At 28.8% G+C, this 19,369-nt stretch overlaps 2 protein-coding genes across 4 annotated transcripts; one reads left to right on the forward strand and one right to left on the reverse strand.

Annotated features, from left to right (window-relative positions):
* Positions 1-91: 91 nt before the first annotated feature.
* On the reverse strand, positions 92-2,784 carry LOC128195266 (uncharacterized). The gene is made up of 5 exons (XM_052872501.1): positions 2,454-2,784; positions 1,646-2,111; positions 592-1,489; positions 461-523; positions 92-256 (listed from the first exon to the last, which is right to left on the reverse strand). Exons 1-5 carry the CDS (start codon positions 2,782-2,784, stop codon positions 92-94), a joined length of 1,923 nt encoding a protein of 640 aa, XP_052728461.1.
* A 10,212-nt stretch (positions 2,785-12,996) lies between these two features.
* On the forward strand, positions 12,997-18,056 carry LOC108328204 (65-kDa microtubule-associated protein 3). Of its 3 annotated transcripts, none has more exons than XM_017562032.2 (13): positions 12,997-13,243; positions 13,778-13,865; positions 13,999-14,196; positions 14,296-14,541; positions 14,758-14,967; positions 15,050-15,205; positions 15,349-15,508; positions 15,820-15,944; positions 16,032-16,119; positions 16,632-16,705; positions 16,866-16,940; positions 17,064-17,331; positions 17,431-18,056. In XM_017562032.2, exons 2-13 carry the CDS (start codon positions 13,791-13,793, stop codon positions 17,838-17,840), a joined length of 2,085 nt encoding a protein of 694 aa, XP_017417521.1. In that variant the 5' UTR covers positions 12,997-13,243; positions 13,778-13,790; the 3' UTR covers positions 17,841-18,056. The 3 variants fall into 3 exon arrangements, with proteins under 3 accessions (XP_017417521.1, XP_017417518.1, XP_017417519.1); XM_017562029.2 differs by having other exon boundaries at positions 12,999-13,243; positions 17,416-18,056; XM_017562030.2 differs by lacking the exon at positions 12,997-13,243 and adding an exon at positions 13,588-13,665 and having other exon boundaries at positions 17,416-18,056.
* Positions 18,057-19,369: the final 1,313 nt, after the last annotated feature.

Consider the following 19,369-nt stretch of genomic DNA (forward strand, 5'->3'; position numbering starts at 1 on the left):
AAAATATAAATATCATGAATATTGACAATAAGTACTTAAATAACAAAATATAATAGTGTATTTTTACATATCTTCATACATAATATAAATATCATGAATCACCTAAGTCAACATAAGATGTTGTTATGTCCATCAACTGTTCAAATGCGCGCATCCTACTAGTATAAATAGATGACCACGCTCGTGCCTCAGGATAACAGTGGGTTGAGGACATGATATTCACCGTGGGCAACGGACAACCTTCTTGTAGCTTAACCTACATTATACAAATAACAAAATATAATTGAGTGATAAGTAATTTTAAAATGAATTCATAACAAAATGCACTTACCTACACAAAATGACATCCATGAACATGTCCTATACAAATTAAGCGATGTTGAGTGATATCAGAAGGTGGTGTGGAACGTAGTGGAAAGATAGTATAATTTTGAGAGTTTGACAAACACACTAAGATAACGTTATATCGGTTAGCAATTGCATAACCAATGTCTGGTAATGTCATCCACTTGCTCATGTTAGCCTGTTATGAATAAAAGTTGTTAGAAAAAAAATGTAATAAAGAAACTACATAAAACGGGAAACACTTACCGCGGACAGTGACTTCACCAATAAAGAGGTCCTCAGTTCTTCTAGTCTATCATAGCCTCCTACTAGGCTTGCATATTCATCACGCCATGCACTGAGTTCTTTGTACAACTCATTCCTCACAACGGGCCATGAATCTTCTCCGAGTCCCAACAACGCAGCAATGCATCTATACCCACAGTGACCATCAGCCACAACATCAACAACGTCCACAATGAAGGGGTGAGTAGTAGAATGAAACTGGTCTATCATTGGAACTCTCCTTTTCTTCATTGCTTTTGGCTTTGATTGTAATTTACTTCTCACAGATGAAGATTCTATGGTTGAATGAAAGGCGTCCACATACTCAAAATATGATGGATCCCGCGTAGTAGACCTTTCACTTCGTTTAACTTTACTTTTTTGTGCACCCTTTGTCTTGACTTTATGTAATGGAGGGACCATTGATGTCAATGTAGGACAAACAATCTCAAGTAACTTCTGCTTGATGGTGACTTTACCGCCAATGTCAACCTCATTGAATCGTTCTTCTACTTGTTTCAACTCATCTTTAATGGATAACTGAGGCTTAGTTTCATTTAATTCAACATTTGAGAAATGCAATCTTCGCCACATGATATGAAATTCACCTATAGGGATCATCCTAGGATCATATCGTGCTAATTCACATGCACATGGGACACCAAATGTACGTCTCAATACGCATCCACACTTTGAGGAGTCCAATCCTATCTGCTGCACTATTTTCAATTCCTTAGCAATGAGATCCAATGCATATCGAGACACACGCCCAATAAGTTCTCTATATATGTAGCCTTTAAAATGGTCACTCCTGAGCAACAAATTACTTTCAAATGACGCTTTAATCTTGTTGTGTTGTAAGATAATGACGTTATGAATACTATCCCAACAAGAACACAAATCACCCATACTATTGCCCAGAACTTTCTTCAGGCTCTAATGAGCAGATTCAGCCTTGAAACAAAAAAAAAACTTCAACAAGTACAAATAAATATTTATCTACAAAACAAATAAATAAAATAACATTACAACATACCTATTTGTGGTTGTGTTCCCTAAATGCATTACTTTGTTCGTCCAGAATTTTACAAAGTATGTGTTGTACGGAATAATCCAAGTCTGATTCACATATTCAAAGAACAAAGGCCATGAACTGCTTGCGTATTGAAAACCATTCACATACTCAGCAAACAAGCTTTCATCAGCACAATCCATCACATTTTCCCATGCATCCATCAACACTTCCCAAACCTCAGTAGAATGAACTAACATTTTGCATTTAGCTTTAACATTTTTAAGGATGTGGAACCGACATAACATCTGATATGACTCAGGGAATACAATTGATATGGCATTCATCAAAGCCAAGTCTCGGTCAGTCACAATAACTTTAGGACCACCCTCAGATGTTAAAAATAAACCTTTCAGCTTTTCCAAAGCCCATGTGAAATTACTCTGCCTTTCAGTAGACAAGAAAGCAAATGCTGCTGAGAAGGTTAACCCTGTAGACGTCATACCCACAATCTCAGGCAACGGAAGTCTATATCTATTTGTTTTATATGTGGAATCCATCATAAATACAACATTAAATGAGTTTAACAATTTCACCGCATCAGGATGTGTCCAAAACAAGTCAGTAACAACCTCTGAATCATCAGCACACCTACTCTAGTGAATGTACTTATCCCGATCCAACAACATCATAAGTTGTTGTAGTTCAGTTCTGGACCCTCTTAATGATCGTTTATACGCATGCCTTGCGTTGTAGATTTTTTTAATCGTTGTGACATTTCGATCATTATTTTGTTTGAGTGTTAATAAAATATTTCCAGGTGTAACTTTACTCTTTGTCATATCAACCAGTAATGACTTCTCACTCGTATTTAACCTGCCAGCATAAGGGTGACCAACTAAAGTTTCAGCCAACTCATGGTTGTGATGTCCACACATCACCTTCAACACCCATCCGGCCCCATCTGAACATGGTTTACCCTTTAATCTAAACGGACATTCACATTTACGAGTGCCGTATACACTAGCCACTGCATCAGCTTTGTATTTCCTATATTTTCCCCCTCTTTCACATCCAAGTATGACGAACGTTTTTCTTCCCCGTACACCAGTAGCTATGTCAGATCTTACTATTACCACAACAAATCCTAAATCATAAGCCATCCCTCTTACCCATTGAATTAAGTGCTCCCGTGAATGAAATATTTCATTTGTTGTAAATTTATTTGTTAAATCCCTTTCTACAACTTTGCTAATTGATGAAGACAAATCAGATTTCAAACTACAACCAATTTGAGAATCCATATGAAGATATTCATCCATTTTAAATAATAATCACCTACAAAATTATAATGAACCTTATTAACATAATTAATAATTAATCAAACAAATATAAAAATATTAATATAATTAAATTATATATTTGATATAAATAGAGTAATAAATAATTTTTTATATAATTATAAAATTATTAAAGAATTAAAGATACAAAAATCATCTATAAAAAATATATATTTTACAAAATTATTACGTTTAAAAACTAACTATATATAACATCTAAAATTAAAAATTTAAATATAAACTACTATAAATAAAATAATAAAATAAAATAATAACAGAAACCTAAAATGAAAACGAAGCGTAAACGGATGACATCCTTCAATGGATGTCAACATCCGTTTAAGGCGAAACGGATGTCGACATCCGTTTTGGCTTAAACGGATGTTGACATCCGTTGAAGGATGTCATCCGTTTACGATCGTTTTCATTTTACGTTTCGTTTTCATTTTACGTTTTGGGGCTCATGCGAACGATTATTGGAAGCATTATTGGAAGGGTTTAGGGTTTAGGGTTTAGGGTTATTGGAAGAATTATGACTACGTACCTGGAGAGGAACCACGACAAGCACACTACACCACAACACCACTGCACCACGTACTGCACCGAGAACAAGAGGAAGATTGCTTGATAATTCTTTTCACGATCACCAAGCTTTGAAGAAAAATATTTTACTCATACAAGGAACTACGTAGGTTATCAGTGAAATATGTTATAAATGAGTAAAATTAAAAAACAATAATTCTAAAAATAAAATTTTACTGAGGGACAAAATAGTAAAGGGGAGGTGGAGGGAGAAAGGTGTGGTGGTGGAGGGAGCAACACCCTAAGAATAGTGTGTACCTATATCCTATCATGAAATATACAAAGTTGATGTTTAGATATTTGAAAAAAAAAATGTAAATAAAGATAACATATATCCGAACAACTCATATATATATATATATATATATATATATATATATATATATATATATATATATATATATATATATATATATATATATATATATATATATATATATATATATATATATATATATATATATATATATATATATATATATATATATATATATATACTAACCAATTGCATTTGATTTATTGGTAAATTCTTACTTAAAGATTAGAGAAACTTTTACAAGCATATTCTCCTTAATCTACATCAATGATCTAGATTATTAATAATCATAGTGGTCTTTTTCACTAGAGAGCTTCATTCTTTTCACATAAAAAAAAATATGCATTTATCTTCTGTAAAAATAAAGTTATTTAATGTCTTTCTTATTTAAGCTTGAGTTCTTTTTTCTTTACAAGCAATAATGTGGAACTTAGTTAAAGTAAAAAATAAATAAAAAACGCAAAAATTTAAAAAAAGAAAAAGAGCAAATGAAATAAGAGACACCAAGTAGAATTTAGATAATTAGAGCTACTTATTTGTTTTTTTCTACAACACGTTTTAACACATTAAAAGTAAAAGTTTTTTTAAACAAATACACGTTAAAAAAGTAATTAAACATGTTATTAGTATAATATAACCTCACTTTTTTAAAAGTGACACTCGCTTGTTCTTCATTTTAAAGTATTTTTTTTTCTCACATATTAATAAGAAAATAAGCTAATTCATAAAATGTGTTGAAAAATGTTTGAAAAATTCATCGTATCAACAAAATAGACAATTCATAAAATAAAATTAAAAAAAAGACAAATAATCCTGTTATGAAAAATGTGTTGAAAAAATAATTAAATATTTTAATGGTCTGAAAGCTTTCCTATTAACCTACATATTTCTTCTATAAGGTTTAACTTCATTATCTTTTTTTTTAAATAGTTACTTTGATTATATATGAACCAACTCTTTAAAAGTTTTCTACATTTTTATGATGAGTTTCTTGTATCAATTGAGGACGTTGACATTTAGAAAAGTGAGCATTGGTTATTGGTTATATGTGGTTATATATTCAGAGAGTAATATTTTTAAATTGATCATTGATGACAATGTATATATACACTTATGTAATATGCTTTTCACTTTTTTATTACGATAAAAAAATTAAAAAAAAATATTTTTTTACAATTATTAAAATAAAAAATACTCTTTGATTTAAAAAATTATTTTCATGACAAATATTTTTGAAATAAATAGTTTTTATAATTTTATCACATGTAATTTTCCATTTTAAGTAATTAATTGAGTTTAAAAAATAGTTATAAAACTTAAATGGTAAAATAATAAAATAAAATATATTAATAAAGGTAAAGTGGTAAAGAATTATGTACACAAAAAATTATGAAAAAAATCCCTTGTGTAGATGAAATAAAAGATAAGACCAACAATGCGTAATAAAATAAGATTTTATTTTATTATACCACCTATTGGTGTGAAAAGTTATTTTTTCGTAAAATGAGATGTTGATTTGTACGTGAAAAATCATTATTATAAAAAAATCACTAAATAATAATTAGTTTTAGAGATAAAAATAATTAATTTTATATTGACTAAATCAAATATTATTTTATATAGACATCTTAAAATAGTTTTTATTATAAATAAAAAATCAAATGATCTTTAACATTAGTTACTAATCTTTTAGCTACAATAAGTTATATATGAGCCTATAATTTAAAATTAAAAACCAATTTAAAATCAACAATAATAAATAATTAAAATCTTGATAGCTAATATTAAAGGCATTTAAATTAGACATTAATTTATATATTAATTTATTAATAGCTAAAATTTTGATAGCTAGTATTAAAGATATTTAAATTCTAATTCATAAATAAATTATAATCTTTTATTTACAATAGAGATTATTTTCAATACCAATAATTTTTAATTTATAAAGTTATGTCTAGCTTAATCAATATATTAACTAATTATTTTGATCTTTAAAATTAATTATAGAGACTAGTTATTTTGATCCTAAAATTGATTATTATTTAAAAGTTTTCTAGTAATGCACATATCACAATTTGATTGATATCGTATTTTTAGTGTATAACGCAAAAGGATACGCTTAACTTGAATTGGAAACTCAATCATAATTTTTTACTCAAATCCTAAAATTAATCCATATATTATTATTATTATAATAATAATAATAATAATAATAATAATAATAATAATAATAATAATAATAATAATAATAATAATAATAATAATATCAATAATAATAATAATATCAATATCGAACTTGTTAAAATGTTGTCAAATGTATGCGATTATATGATTATATAGGTGCAAGTTGTTAAAACATAAACAATTCCATACGTTAGGTCTTAATTATAATATTGTTTTGTCAAAGACATATTTTGATGATAATAACATCATGTCTTGCTGATAATTAATAATATCAATTTTCAATAAATTAATCATAGTTTCTCTAAGTATGTATCAAGAAAAATAAGTCTATGCTTGAAGATAATGAAACAAACTCATAGAAAAAGTTATCAAATCATTTAAAGTAATATTATCTGCAATAGGTATAACAATCACCCAACTACTTTGAGAGCACATCATCAATATATATAGTAGTATATGTTGAAACTGTAGAACACTATATACATTTATCCGATGCTAATCAATGTTTTTCTTTTCATAATAAAATAATCAATGTTGTGCATGTAGAAAAATCAAACTAATATATTATTTAATAATACATATTTTATTTTAAAAAACAAATCTAAATTCCTTATAAATTTGTAATTAAAATGCTTTAGTAACCTAGTTAGCGCAACTATTTTTAAGTTTATTTCAACATCAAATTAATTATATCCTATTTTAAAGTTATTAATTAGATCCTACTTCTTAAAAAAAACATAATAATTTAGTCATTTCCTTCAAATGACCAAACATAATGTAGAAGTTAAGAATTTTTGAATATGTTACACAATTCCAAACCCACGTCAACAACACCTATCTCCTCGTCACTTAATCAATTTGAGAAAATATACTAAATTGCTATGTTTTTAAAAACAAAGTATGATCTAGATAAAAAAAAAACTTAAAAACAATAACATGAGTAAAAAAATTATTTTTTAACGCGCCATATATGCTTCGATTTTATAAAAACCGAAACATATAAAAATGTGATGACATTTCTATAATAATAACGAAGTTATATGTCTCGTTTTCTTGGCAACCGAAGCAGAAAGGGTTTATTGCCTCAATTATAAGAACAACCGAGGCATAATAACCTACAAAATTTCTGCAAGTCATACTTTTCATCTGACACCTTTTCTGGAAGAGGCCTACTGCCTCGATTGAGAGGGGAACCGAAGCATAAAACCCTGTCAAATCCCTCTACAACCACTGATATACCCTGACATAGCTTAGAAGAGGACATATTGCCTCGGTTATTCACAGAACTGAGGTAGTATGTCCTGTCCAAGACCTGACAGTTCTACTTTTTGAATATTCTAATTCATTTTGTCAACCCCTATTGACTCGGTTCCTTTAGACCCGCTGTCAAAAGTGCATTATGCTTCGGTTATAACGCCAGCCGAGGTGTATAAGTTGGAAATAATTTCAAAATTGTCATTTCCTTTTTTATTTTGATTTTTCTCTGAGCACCTTAGGCATCGATTATACTAATAACCGAGGCAATAAGGGGTTTACTGCATTGGTTATTGGAAGAACTGAAGTAGTATGACTTACTTAACTTCAGAAACGTAAAACATTTTAACCTACATTGTTCATTCTCTTCCTCGCATACCCTCTTCCTCTCGCGTTCTTTTGCTTCATCTGGCGTTCTTCTTCTTCTTTCTTGTGTTCTTCTTGTTCTTCCTCGTAGGCCATTGGTGCTTCGTCTTCCTCGCGGGCCATTGCCGCAATGTCTTCCTCGCGGGCCATTACCAGTGAATGGGAAACGGTAATATTTTGGTTTAATTTTATTTTCTCTGTAGTTTAGCGTTCATATACACTAATTAAAATCATTGTGTTTTATGCAGAGATTCAATTTTACTACTTCAATTCCAGAGAAGTCCCTTAGACACATAAGGAAATCACTTGCTAAATATGTAATTCAACTCTATAATAGTATGTACATATTAGGATATAGTTCTACCTTAGCATATTTATGATTAGCTTAACTTTGTACATTGGATTGATTTATGCTTCTAAGTTCATTTACATTGAATTGACTTATGCTTCTAAGAAGTTGATTTATGATTACTTTGAATTGATTTCTGTTTTAGTATAATTTTTATTAAAAATATATGCTTTTGGATTGTTCTGGGTTGTTAAATATATGCAGGTCTGTTTCTGTAGTTGGAAATGTTGTAGAAACAGACATATTCTTAAAAAATACAGGGGAATACCTCTCGATTGTGACAATAACCGAGGCAGAAAGCACTATATGACATCTGTTTAGGTCACAACCGAGGCAGAAAGGCTGGCAAAAAACAAAAAAATAAAAATAAAAAACACATTACTGCCTCGATTCAGCCCCTAACCGAGGCAATAACGTCTCACATTTATCAAAATAAAAATATAAAAAAAAGGAAAAACTCTACTGCTTCGGTTACCTAAGAATCGAGGCAAAATCCTACCCTTTTTTGCTTCGGTTCAGAATCGAGACAAAAAACCTAACTTTTTTTGCCTCGTCTGTATATATCTCGGTTGCGAAACCACTACTTATAAGCAAAAATAACCGCTATCATTTTCCTTTGCTATACTAGTGATAATATGAAAATTAACTCTAAAATAGTAAAACAAAATAAGTTCTAAAGCATAAATAGTATTTGTCATAACGGAGATAGAATATATTTTGTTAATATTCTATGTAAGTATTAAAAATTAAAATGTGAATAAATAAAAAGTTATATATTAATTTAAGTCAATACAAGTAATACAACTATAATTATTCAAATAGTTGATAAAATATACACATTCACAAGTTTGATTTATTATAGAGTTTCCACTTGGTTGATTTAAACAAGCAATAATAATAATCCATCCTTAAGTCAAAGAAAATGAATTTAATAAAACACATAATGACTGATTAAAATGAATTAACCAAACATGTGTAAGAAATATTAATTAAGTATGTCTGAAAGTGACATTATGATGTAGGTAGTTGAAGCAACATGGTCCCAAAGCACATGATATAGAGATATATTCATGAATGTACTCTTTGAATTGCATTCAAGCTTGTCTCTCTAGTGTCCTTAAACTAGACCTGCATACCTATGACTTCTGCTAACTGTACAAAAAATATAGACAGAACCAAAGGGTTGCAATCTTTTATTCTTGTTTAAGGAGAATCCCATGATCCACCACTCGTGTGGTCAACACTTTCTAATTTATAATTATATCATTATTACTTGCCGCAATTTAAGTTTGAATATTTCTCATTCCAACTACAGGATGTTACCTGAATATGCGGCAACTTAGCTGCTATAACCTAAAGTCTAATAACTATTATCTCCTGCAAATCATTATATTAATTATAACTTTTTAAGACTTAGATGATTAAATCACCCAAGATATATACATGAATATTCTATTATAAATAAATTTAATTTATAATAAATAAATAAATAAATGTAAATTTATTTTATAAATTAATTTTATAAAATTAAATTACGTTCGAAGTTTATTTTTTAATATAATATCAAATTTAAAGATTAGAATATATTTTAATGAAATTTATCGATGGTTTGATGTATCATATTTGATATCAAAAAATTTATTATTTATTAAATTTGTCGTGATTTTGACTATTTAGTGAGTGCATGAAAGAATATATTTTGAATATATTCTGATGCATGAAAGTCAAAGTATCAAGAAATCTGGTGGTTCCCAGCTTATTTGATTAGGTTTTATTCCTCTGTCATGATCTTTGAGTGAATAAGTTTCTTCTATACAGTGCATGAAATAGACATATGTGAGATTATTTTATATTTGTTTATGTGGGTTCATTACTTTATACTGAAAAGTAGAGAGAAAAAGGCAGATTATTAATAGGACATTGTTGCTTCTGATAGTGATGGTTCTGTAAGATAGATAGATAGTTGGCGAAAAGGGAGTGATGATGAACAGGAGAAAAGGGATTTTTTCAAACAGCCAAAGAAATTGATTCTTCTGTCATCGTCATGGATTTGTTTATGCATTCATCACTACTGTTCTATGCATCAGCTTCTGCTAAATAAATTAATACAATACAATTTTGTAACTGCTTTTCAATGAAAATTTTGTTCAGCTTTCTCACATCACTTCTTTTCTTATATATTTAATCATTAATGCAATCGATTAAACACAAAGAAATATTTAGTTAACCAAAATAAAACAGACCTATATTTTAATTAAAATATTTTTATTATTATTTTTTATTTTTACTGTTGCAGCTTTGGTAACAGAAATAAGAACACATTTTAAAAAATATTTAATTGGACTTTAAAATTTTAAAATAACCATCAGGGTAAAACATTTAAAAATAAAAGAAAACTACATTTAAAATGTGTTTAATAAGATAGTTGCGTACTTATGAACTAGTTTGACTTATCCAAAGATCCTATTTTTCAAAATAACTTATTAGCTAATTCAATTTATTTCTAGTTTTTATTTTGTTTAATTCTATTTTACTATCATGACTTATGTATATTTATATATTTTTCTTACATATTTCAATCTTATAACCATAATTAATTATTGTACCATTAGTATTTATCGAGTTCTTTTTTATATTTTGTTATGGCATTTAAATTTAAAAAGATATTCATAAATTAAAATAACAAATATTTCATTACATGATGATGTCTGAAAATTACATACAATAATAGTTGTAACAAATAAATTCAAGGTAACAGTGGTCTTAATTATAATAAATGAAAAGTTTAATTTCTGAAAAATAAATAAATCTATATTTGATTCGTTCTCATTAATTATTTTTTAAGAAAAAATTAAATTATAATCGCATTATAATATTTTTTTAGAAACAGAAATTTCACTTATGTAATAAAATTTATGTAATCCTACTTATGTCATTTTACGTGTATTAACTAATTTATCGATTAGTTTATTAAATATTTTTAATTTAATGAGTTAGTTTATATTCAAAACTCACACGTTAGAAACTTTTAAGTTAAAAAATAGTTTATGAGTTATCTTGTAAACTAATTATGCCAAAAAAAGACCTTAGTTTTTACAATTCTTTTTACCCATTTTACTCTAAAATACCACATATTCTTCTAAATATTTAGAGAAATGATATTTTGACATAAATAAATCTTTTATATTTATTTGATACTATTCATTTTTATTTTTTACTTTCTTTCTTTTTGAAAAATATAAAAATTCACTCTTTTATAACTATTTTATTTTTGCAAATTTCTATTCTCAACCTTCTTTCACCTCCATATTTTTAATGCAATTTTTCCTTGAAACTACACCACTGAACAAAAATATATATGTACTTTTTGTGTGTAAACCATTGTTTTTCCGAAAAAACTTAACAAAACAGAAAAACTCAAACAAGGTGTTTTTGTATGATTGTTGAACAATACTAGTGTTATTTTTATATAGTCGTGAATTCATTTATTATAAACACGAATAATTGTGTAAACATGTTATATATCGAGAAATGTGATTTCAAAATTGAGTAATTTAAATTAATTCGATCACTTAATTAATTGATATTGCATTATATTTGTGTATGGTTGCTCTAATACTTTAAAGTATAATGGTGTGAAATACGGTTGTCTGTGAATAAATTACAAAAGTCAGCACAAATCGATACTTAACATTGATTTTGCTGTGAGAAACATTACAAAGTTTGAAGTAGAATCTTGGCTTATCAAAAGTGGCATTATTTTGGTTCCTAAAAAAATGGATAGTATTTTTGTTTAATTATATAAAATAATATGAATTTGGTTATTTATACTTATATATTTAATGGAGATTTTTTGTGTCAATATTTGTTTTTTAATTTTATTCTTTAAATAATTTTTTATTTAAGAAAATTATGTATCAATTTTACTTTTTAAATGACAAATTTAATCTTTTCTTTTATTTAACTTTCTTTAAATTTAATTATTTTCTAAATTATAAAATCACCTTAAAACAATAAAAATTATTTACAATAAAATTATAAAAAATATTTAAATTTAATTTTATAATTATAATGGTAATAATAATTTTATTATTTTTTATTATCATAAAAACACATACACATATCTTTTTATTACTAATAATAATACCACTCGTATAATGTAGATATTTATTTAGTTTTGATTAAAAAAAAACTAGATTATATTAACTTTTAATCTTGCATTTGGTGCATACTAAAAATCACGAAGAAAAATAATTTTGACTCATTGTTATGATTTAGAAAAAATGTTCATATTAAAAGATCTAAAGAATGCCATTTTCGCTATTTAATGGCTAAAAGTAAAATATACTTGCAAAAAATAAAATAGAAAACTACTTTGGTGGTCGAAAGTTTACACGATTATAATCCTATCTAAAATTCAACTTTAATTCCATCAAGTTCTTAAAAATAATAGGAACCTTAATCTGTAAATTAAAAACTTTAAAAAATAAATTATAGATTTATTTTAAAAATATAATGTAGACAAATATTTTCCAACAATGTGACCTCCGTAAGTATTTGATTGTCTCCTTTTTATATATATTTAGAAAACGGAAATCAGACATTTATTCAAAATTTAAGTATTTAATCATTAATAGGAATTAATTAAAAATATTCAACCATGATTAATGAAAATAAATATAAAGTTCACCGTTGTAAGAAAAAAGAGAGAGAGAATTTTTACGTTTTATTTTTTTGAAATTCAAAATGAATAAAGACTACAATTGTCCACAGATTAAAGTAACGATCACTTGCCACGTCATCAATATTTGTGCCTCCGTGATGACGTGTCAATATATGGTTCGTTTCTGAATCTCGAGAAAACGGCTCCTCCCTTTCCTGTGGTTGTTCCCTGCAACTAGATTTCTTACGCATTTACGAGTTTAGTGAATCGCAGCCGTGTATATTGATCGAACGGTAAATATGTTATACCATAAAGTGAAGTTAAAACAGGCATCTGATATAAGAGCCGTTGATGATCTATATCGAACGGTTATATTTCTCTGAATGAGTGAGTGCATGATAAATGTAACTGCATTTGATATGATTCTCCGGTTTCCCTCTCAAAACCAATTTTGATTCTCAAGCTTTGCCCCTTCGTCACTGTCAAAAATTCAACTCTGCAAATTGCATTCCAATTTCTGAAACCCTAAAAAGTTTCCCAATTCATCGTCTTCGTGTTAAACCTGAAGGTCAGTTTTCCTCTTCAATTTTTACAATTAAGCTCTTTTCTGTTTCCTAGAAAAAAAGGGTATAAAAAAGACAATTTTTATTTGAGCATTTTCAAAATTTCTGAAATTTTTTTATTTGTAATATTTCTTTGTCTTACCATAAGAGAGATAAGGCAAAACACTATTTTTCAATAAACGACTAATAAACATGTAAGCATGTATGTAGTACGAATGTATGTTCATGCGTATGTATATGTGCATGTGTGTGTGTAAGTGTATGTCTGTATACATGAACAGAGAGCGTGCATGATGCATTTCATACATGACATTTGGGCAACTTGCAACAAAATTTCCTGCGACTAATTTGTGCTCTTCTATCCGCAAAAGAAAATTTTATTCTATGTCGCTTTTTCCGTATCCCCCTTAGAGCTTTAAGCTTAGATGTAATGGGAATTTTCAATATTTGATTTTTTTTTTGTGAGCATATGTATATATGTACATGTTATGCATTTTCTAATAATCACATTGTTTTATTGTTTTTTGTTTTCCTTTCAGCATACTTGTTCCTATGTTCAGCAATCGAAAAAGCAGTCAGTTTGCTCAACAAGAAACAACATGTCATTTGTTGCTAAAAGAACTACAGGTTCTGTCCCTTATCTAATTTGTGAAAAGTCTCTCTTTCTTACCATGTTTTTTTCCTAACAGCTCATTCTAGAGGACTTTGGACTAACACTGTTTATTTTCTGTTTGCTTGATACTTGTGTGTGGAATGTCAGATGATATGGGATGAAGTTGGAGAGTCTGATTCTCAAAGGGATGCAATGTTACTGGAAATAGAACAGAAGTGTCTGGATTTGTATAGAAGCAAAGTGGATGAAGCCAAACTGTATAGAGCACAAATTGAGCAAGAAATTACAGATTATGTGGGAGAAATTGCTGGCATATGTGCAGCATTGGGTGAACAATCACCACACGTAAGTATTGTTGGAACTCCAGAATTTAGTGTATTGGATATTTTTTTGTTGGAACTCCGGAAACTTTACAGTTGACAAGCTTTGATTGTGTGTCCTCAGTTTGATCCAAAGTCTTGTGGAAGCTTGAAGAAAGCACGTGAAAAAGTGGTTTCACAACTTGAGGAGATGCGCAAGCTGAAAACGGAAAAGAAGAAACAGTTTGCAGAGGTCTTATATCAGTTGAAGAATATCTCTATTGAGCTTCACGGCTCCAAGGTGGTTAATGAATATCTAGATGAGAACAAGTTGTCTTTAAAAAGACTGGAGGAATTGAAGAAGCAATTACTTCAATTACAAAATGAAAAGGTGATTTCTGTCTTTTCTGATGATTTATTCATTCAAACTTTTGATAGACCGAATTGCACGTTGTTCATAATGTGTTTAGGAATGCTGCAATGCATATTCTTAATGCTTGAATAAATTTAGATGAAGGATTGCTATTTTGTTTTCTTCCAAACCTATTCTTACAATCTTATGAGAAAGAATAACTTTATCTGCGTGTCTTCTTTTAAATTGGAGCAGGCCAATCGAATGAAGCAGGTGTCTGACCAACTCAACACTCTCAATTCATTGTGCTCGGTCCTTGGTTTAGATGTCAAGGACAAAATTTGTGATATCTGCCCCACCATGGTTAATTCATCTCTGACAAAAGATGTTAGTGACGATACAATAAAGAATCTGACTTCTGAAATACAAAGTTTGAGAGAGATTAAAATACACAGAATGCAGAAGGTCATCATTCTTGTTATTGTCCTTCATCCTTCAAACACAGATTTATTTTGAGTACCATTTCTCACTTTACATGCTGTCTCAGCTTCAAAGTCTTGCAGCTGCTCTATTAGAGATGTGGGATTTGATGGATACACCACTGGAAGAACAGCAGAAATTTCTCCATGTGACCAGTAAAATTGCAGCTTTGGAATCTGAATTTACTGAGTCAAAAATACTTTCAATTGACTCCGTGATATACGTGAGTGTTTGTTTTTTTTTTGTCTTTGACAATAATTTGGGTTCTGTTCTTGTTCCCATTTAGCTACATTAAATTTGCTTCAATTGTACTGCAGTTTGCACCACTTATACTTTATTTACCGAATGATTTTTTTCTCCTTGCAGGTTGAGAAGGAAGTTGAAAGCCTTCAAGAACTTAAATCAACCAAAATGAAAGAACTATTGCTGAAAAAGAAGTTGGAGTTAGAAGAAATATGTAGGAAAACACATCTGACTCCACAAACAGTTTTTCCAAGCCAACAGTCACTTGAGCTTTTAGACTACGGTAAGATTTTCCATAAGTTTTTCCAGTTGCTCTAATTATATCATTCTTCATTTATAGCATAATGATTCCACAGTATGTGCAATCTTAATTTGATTCCTCTAAGGCTACACATTAATTAACAAAAGCGTAGGCTAGTCACAATATTGTCTGTTGAAATGACATGGCTATTAATTTAAATTTCTTCCTTTCTCTCATATGCTAATGTGATTGCTTCTAATATTTCTTAATTATTTACCAGTTTGTTATTGTTTATCAAAGTGTTCCATGAATGTCACTATTTGTCCTCTCCATTTTGATAATCACTCTTGCAGATCAAATTCAGCACCTAATTACTAAGGCAAATGAAGAAGCTCTAGGCCGCAAAGAAATTCTTGAAAAGGTTGAGAAGTGGATGACTGCATGTCAAGAAGAAAGCTGGCTGGAGGAGTACAATAGGGTGATGTAGTGTTGCTTTTGAAATTAGTGAATATTTCCTTCTTCCATTTTTGTTTGCTTCATCTTTTTAAGTGATGTGTCTTTTTAGGATGATAATCGTTATAATGCTGGAAGAGGTGCACATCTTGCTCTGAAACGTGCTGAGAAGGCCCGTGCTTTATTAAGCAAAATTCCTGGTGAGTATCCCTTTATCATAATTAGTTCTTCAAATACGATACTATCATTTTGTAGTGGTTTCTGGAATTTGGTTGTTTACCAATCAGAATTTTGATAGGTGTAGTATGTAATATGAACTTGATGTGGCCAAACCTCATAAGTTAAAAGTAAAGAAAGGGGTGTTGTACAAAAACATTGTGGTAACAAGAGAAGAAAAGAGCTATGCTTACACTTTCCAACTAATGGAACCTAACCAACACAACTCAACATAATAACTATTGTCAACTAATACGTGGATGATTTAGTCACTACAATTACTTAACTATGTTATAACGATAAGCTAGATTTTGGACTAAATATTGACATGTGACATGTTGAATTCAGCCTATTAACTCTACTAGGTTGTTTGTATACTACTAACTTCATGTTTCATCAAGTAGTGATAATACAATGTAGTACCATGTACCAAGAGGAGTTAAATATTTTAATTCCTTTATATTCCCCTTTATTTTAATTTATGTTATTGAAACAGGCTTGGTAGAGGCAATAATTTTAAAAGTTAAAGCATGGGAGAAAGAGAGAGGACAAGAGTTTTTTTATGATGGAGTAAGTACTTTTGACAAAATCATGTATGCAAATTTTATGATTAGCATACTAGATTTTAAGAAAATCTGCCAAAGGTAGACTTTCTCTTGGAAAACTATGTCTAAGTATCACATTCTCATACGTTTTTCATGAATTATTGTAATCATGGATGTGTGTATAGAGCCGGCTACTTTCCATGCTTGAAGATTACAGCATCTTAAGGCAGGAGAAAGAGAATGAAAGGCAAAGGCAGAGGGTATGAATCGTGAAGCAATTCATTGCAGTATTTAAATATATATGTTGTGGAATTTTCTTATAGACATTTCTGTTGTTTCTGCCATTATCTAATTCAATAGCTTCTGTTTCATATAAATTTTAGGATCGGAAGAAACTTCAGGGACAACTGATGGCCGAGCATGAAACACTTTTTGGTACAAAACCCAGCCCATCATCTAAAAGTGGGTACAAGGCTTCTAGATGTTCAACAGGAATTCCAAGTATTAGAAAATTTTCCATTGGTGGAGCAATGCTTCAGGATCAAAGACATGCCTCTCTTATTCACCAATCTAACAAAAAGGGTAATATTACCAATCACAAAGGCTCCGTCCTTCGCAACAAGAATATTTACCATTCAATTCAGTCCTCAGGTAATAGAGAAATATATAAACTGTGCCTGTGCTTTGCAAGTAAATATTCTCTCTTTGGAAGATGTTAACATTTCCCCTTAAAAGGTGATGGTCATGCAGGGAAGACTGGAAGCAGTGCAGAAAAGAGCATTGAAATTCTGTCATCATTGACTAGGAAGCCTCTCTCTCCTCTTTCTCCTGCAGCCCTGTCTTCAAGCAACATATCAAAACTTCAACCAGACCGTAGCAAACTACAGAATGTAGAAACACAGCAAAAAAGTAAAATTCTGACAGCAAGAACTCCACCATCCAGAGCATATGAAGCTGGTGCTGAAGAAAACATGACACCAAAGAATATGACTCTTCCAGTGCCTACCACCCCTTTGACTTCAATCCCTATGTTGACTGCCACTACACCAGACACTGTGTATTCTGGTGCCACTGCTTCTTCAAAGACTATTCAATCATTTGAATACTCATTTGAGGAGTTGAGAGTTGGTTTTATGCTCCCTAAAACCTATGCTCAATGATTCACAACCAACACATTTTGGTTTGTTTGCTGACCAATTTTCTGCTTTGCATATTGCAATAACAACATTCTGAACTTCTTTTGTTTGCTTTTCATTGTGCTTCATTCAGTCAGCACAAGTGTGTTTTTGTTGAAACTTGTTCAACATTACCATCTTACTTACTGTAGTGGGTTTCAGCTTTGTCCATCAAATTAACACTCTGATTTTTATTTAATAATAAATTGGGCTCTTTTTTGCCCACAAATTCTTATTTATACTTTGGAATACTATTTTTAAAATAAAATATATATATTTTTATGGGAAGAAATGTGTTTATTTTGTTCAGCTGTACCTATCTGAACCTTCTAATTTTGTAACTAAAAATTATAAGAAAATATCAACATATACTTTTAATATTTAAATCAATTTAGAAATTTATTCTTTGTTTTCAATTAATTTGAGATGGGAACAGCTCTCGGTGATTCATAGAAGTCAGTCCCCAATTTGTTCTTTTTGTGTCTAAAGTCAAATAGTAAATGGTATCAAAATAATACCAACCACGTTTGACCATCTTTTTATAGGAAAATTTATAAGATGTCTACTACTTTAGTTTATTCCATTTTTTATATTAATTTTTTTTAAAATTATATAAAAATATTCTTTAACTTTTGAGAATTTGGAATTGTGAATCGTGATACTGAATTCTCCTCTTTTCTTTTTCAAACTATCAAAAATGAAAAGAAGTTATATTAAAATTTGGCTTTTTAAATACTGAATTGAAATTCGGGCTAACTTTTCAGCCTCAAAGAAAACAGTAAATAAATGTATAGTTTGAGAATTTTATAAAAATAAAAGTTCATTTTAATTTATTTTTTTACTTAACATGATTTTGTATTTTTTAAAAAGTTTAAATTTGGTGAATATTCCAAAAAAATTTAAATAGTAAACCGAACGTGAATATTGCATTCATAATTTTCTTAATTTTTATTAAAAGAATTTGTTCATGTATTAATGTAGCATGAGACAGTAATAATTATATTTAATTAAGTTTCTATATTTATTATTTTAATTCAATTTAATTTTAATTTCTTTTCAAAATAAAATAAGTTTAGTTATGTCTATTAAGATTAAATTTAATTTTTATATAAATATTATATTAATATTTTTATTAAAATTCACATTTTTATAAATATTTTTAAAATTACTTTTAAACCAACTTTTTAAATATATTATGACAATATAATTATTAGATTTATTTTGAAGTTTTTTTATTTGTAAATGTTAGAAAAAATAATTAAATACAAATAATAATAATTATAATAATAATAAGATGTTTTTGTAAATGATTACAATTTTGATAGCGTAATGTAGTTTATTTATTTATTCAAATTAACAACTTTTATGTAAGAACCTAGAAATAGAGTATTAGAATAGATAGGTGTATTAAAATAATGTGCCGAACATTTTTATTTTTAAATAATCTTATAATATAAATAGAATTTTCTAAAGCTCGATTTATTATCTAAATACACTTCATCTCTCTAAAACAA

Source organism: Vigna angularis, chromosome 2 (assembly GCF_016808095.1).
Source record: "Vigna angularis cultivar LongXiaoDou No.4 chromosome 2, ASM1680809v1, whole genome shotgun sequence".
Taxonomy (NCBI): Eukaryota; Viridiplantae; Streptophyta; class Magnoliopsida; order Fabales; family Fabaceae; genus Vigna; species Vigna angularis.

Coding starts and splice junctions, on each gene's coding strand:
- LOC128195266 (XM_052872501.1), bottom strand. CDS start 2,784: ATGGCTTATGATTTAGGATTTGTTGTGGTAATAGTAAGATCTGACATA. Junction 2,112..2,453: donor ACTGGTTGATATGACAAAGA/GTAAAGTTACAC, acceptor TGACGTCTACAG/GGTTAACCTTCTCAGCAGCA. Junction 1,490..1,645: donor GGGAACACAACCACAAATAG/GTATGTTGTAAT, acceptor TTGTTGGGATAG/TATTCATAACGTCATTATCT.
- LOC108328204 (XM_017562029.2), top strand. CDS start 13,791: ATGTTCAGCAATCGAAAAAGCAGTCAGTTTGCTCAACAAGAAACAACA. Junction 14,968..15,049: donor AAATACACAGAATGCAGAAG/GTCATCATTCTT, acceptor ATGCTGTCTCAG/CTTCAAAGTCTTGCAGCTGC. Junction 16,706..16,865: donor AAGAGTTTTTTTATGATGGA/GTAAGTACTTTT, acceptor ATGTGTGTATAG/AGCCGGCTACTTTCCATGCT.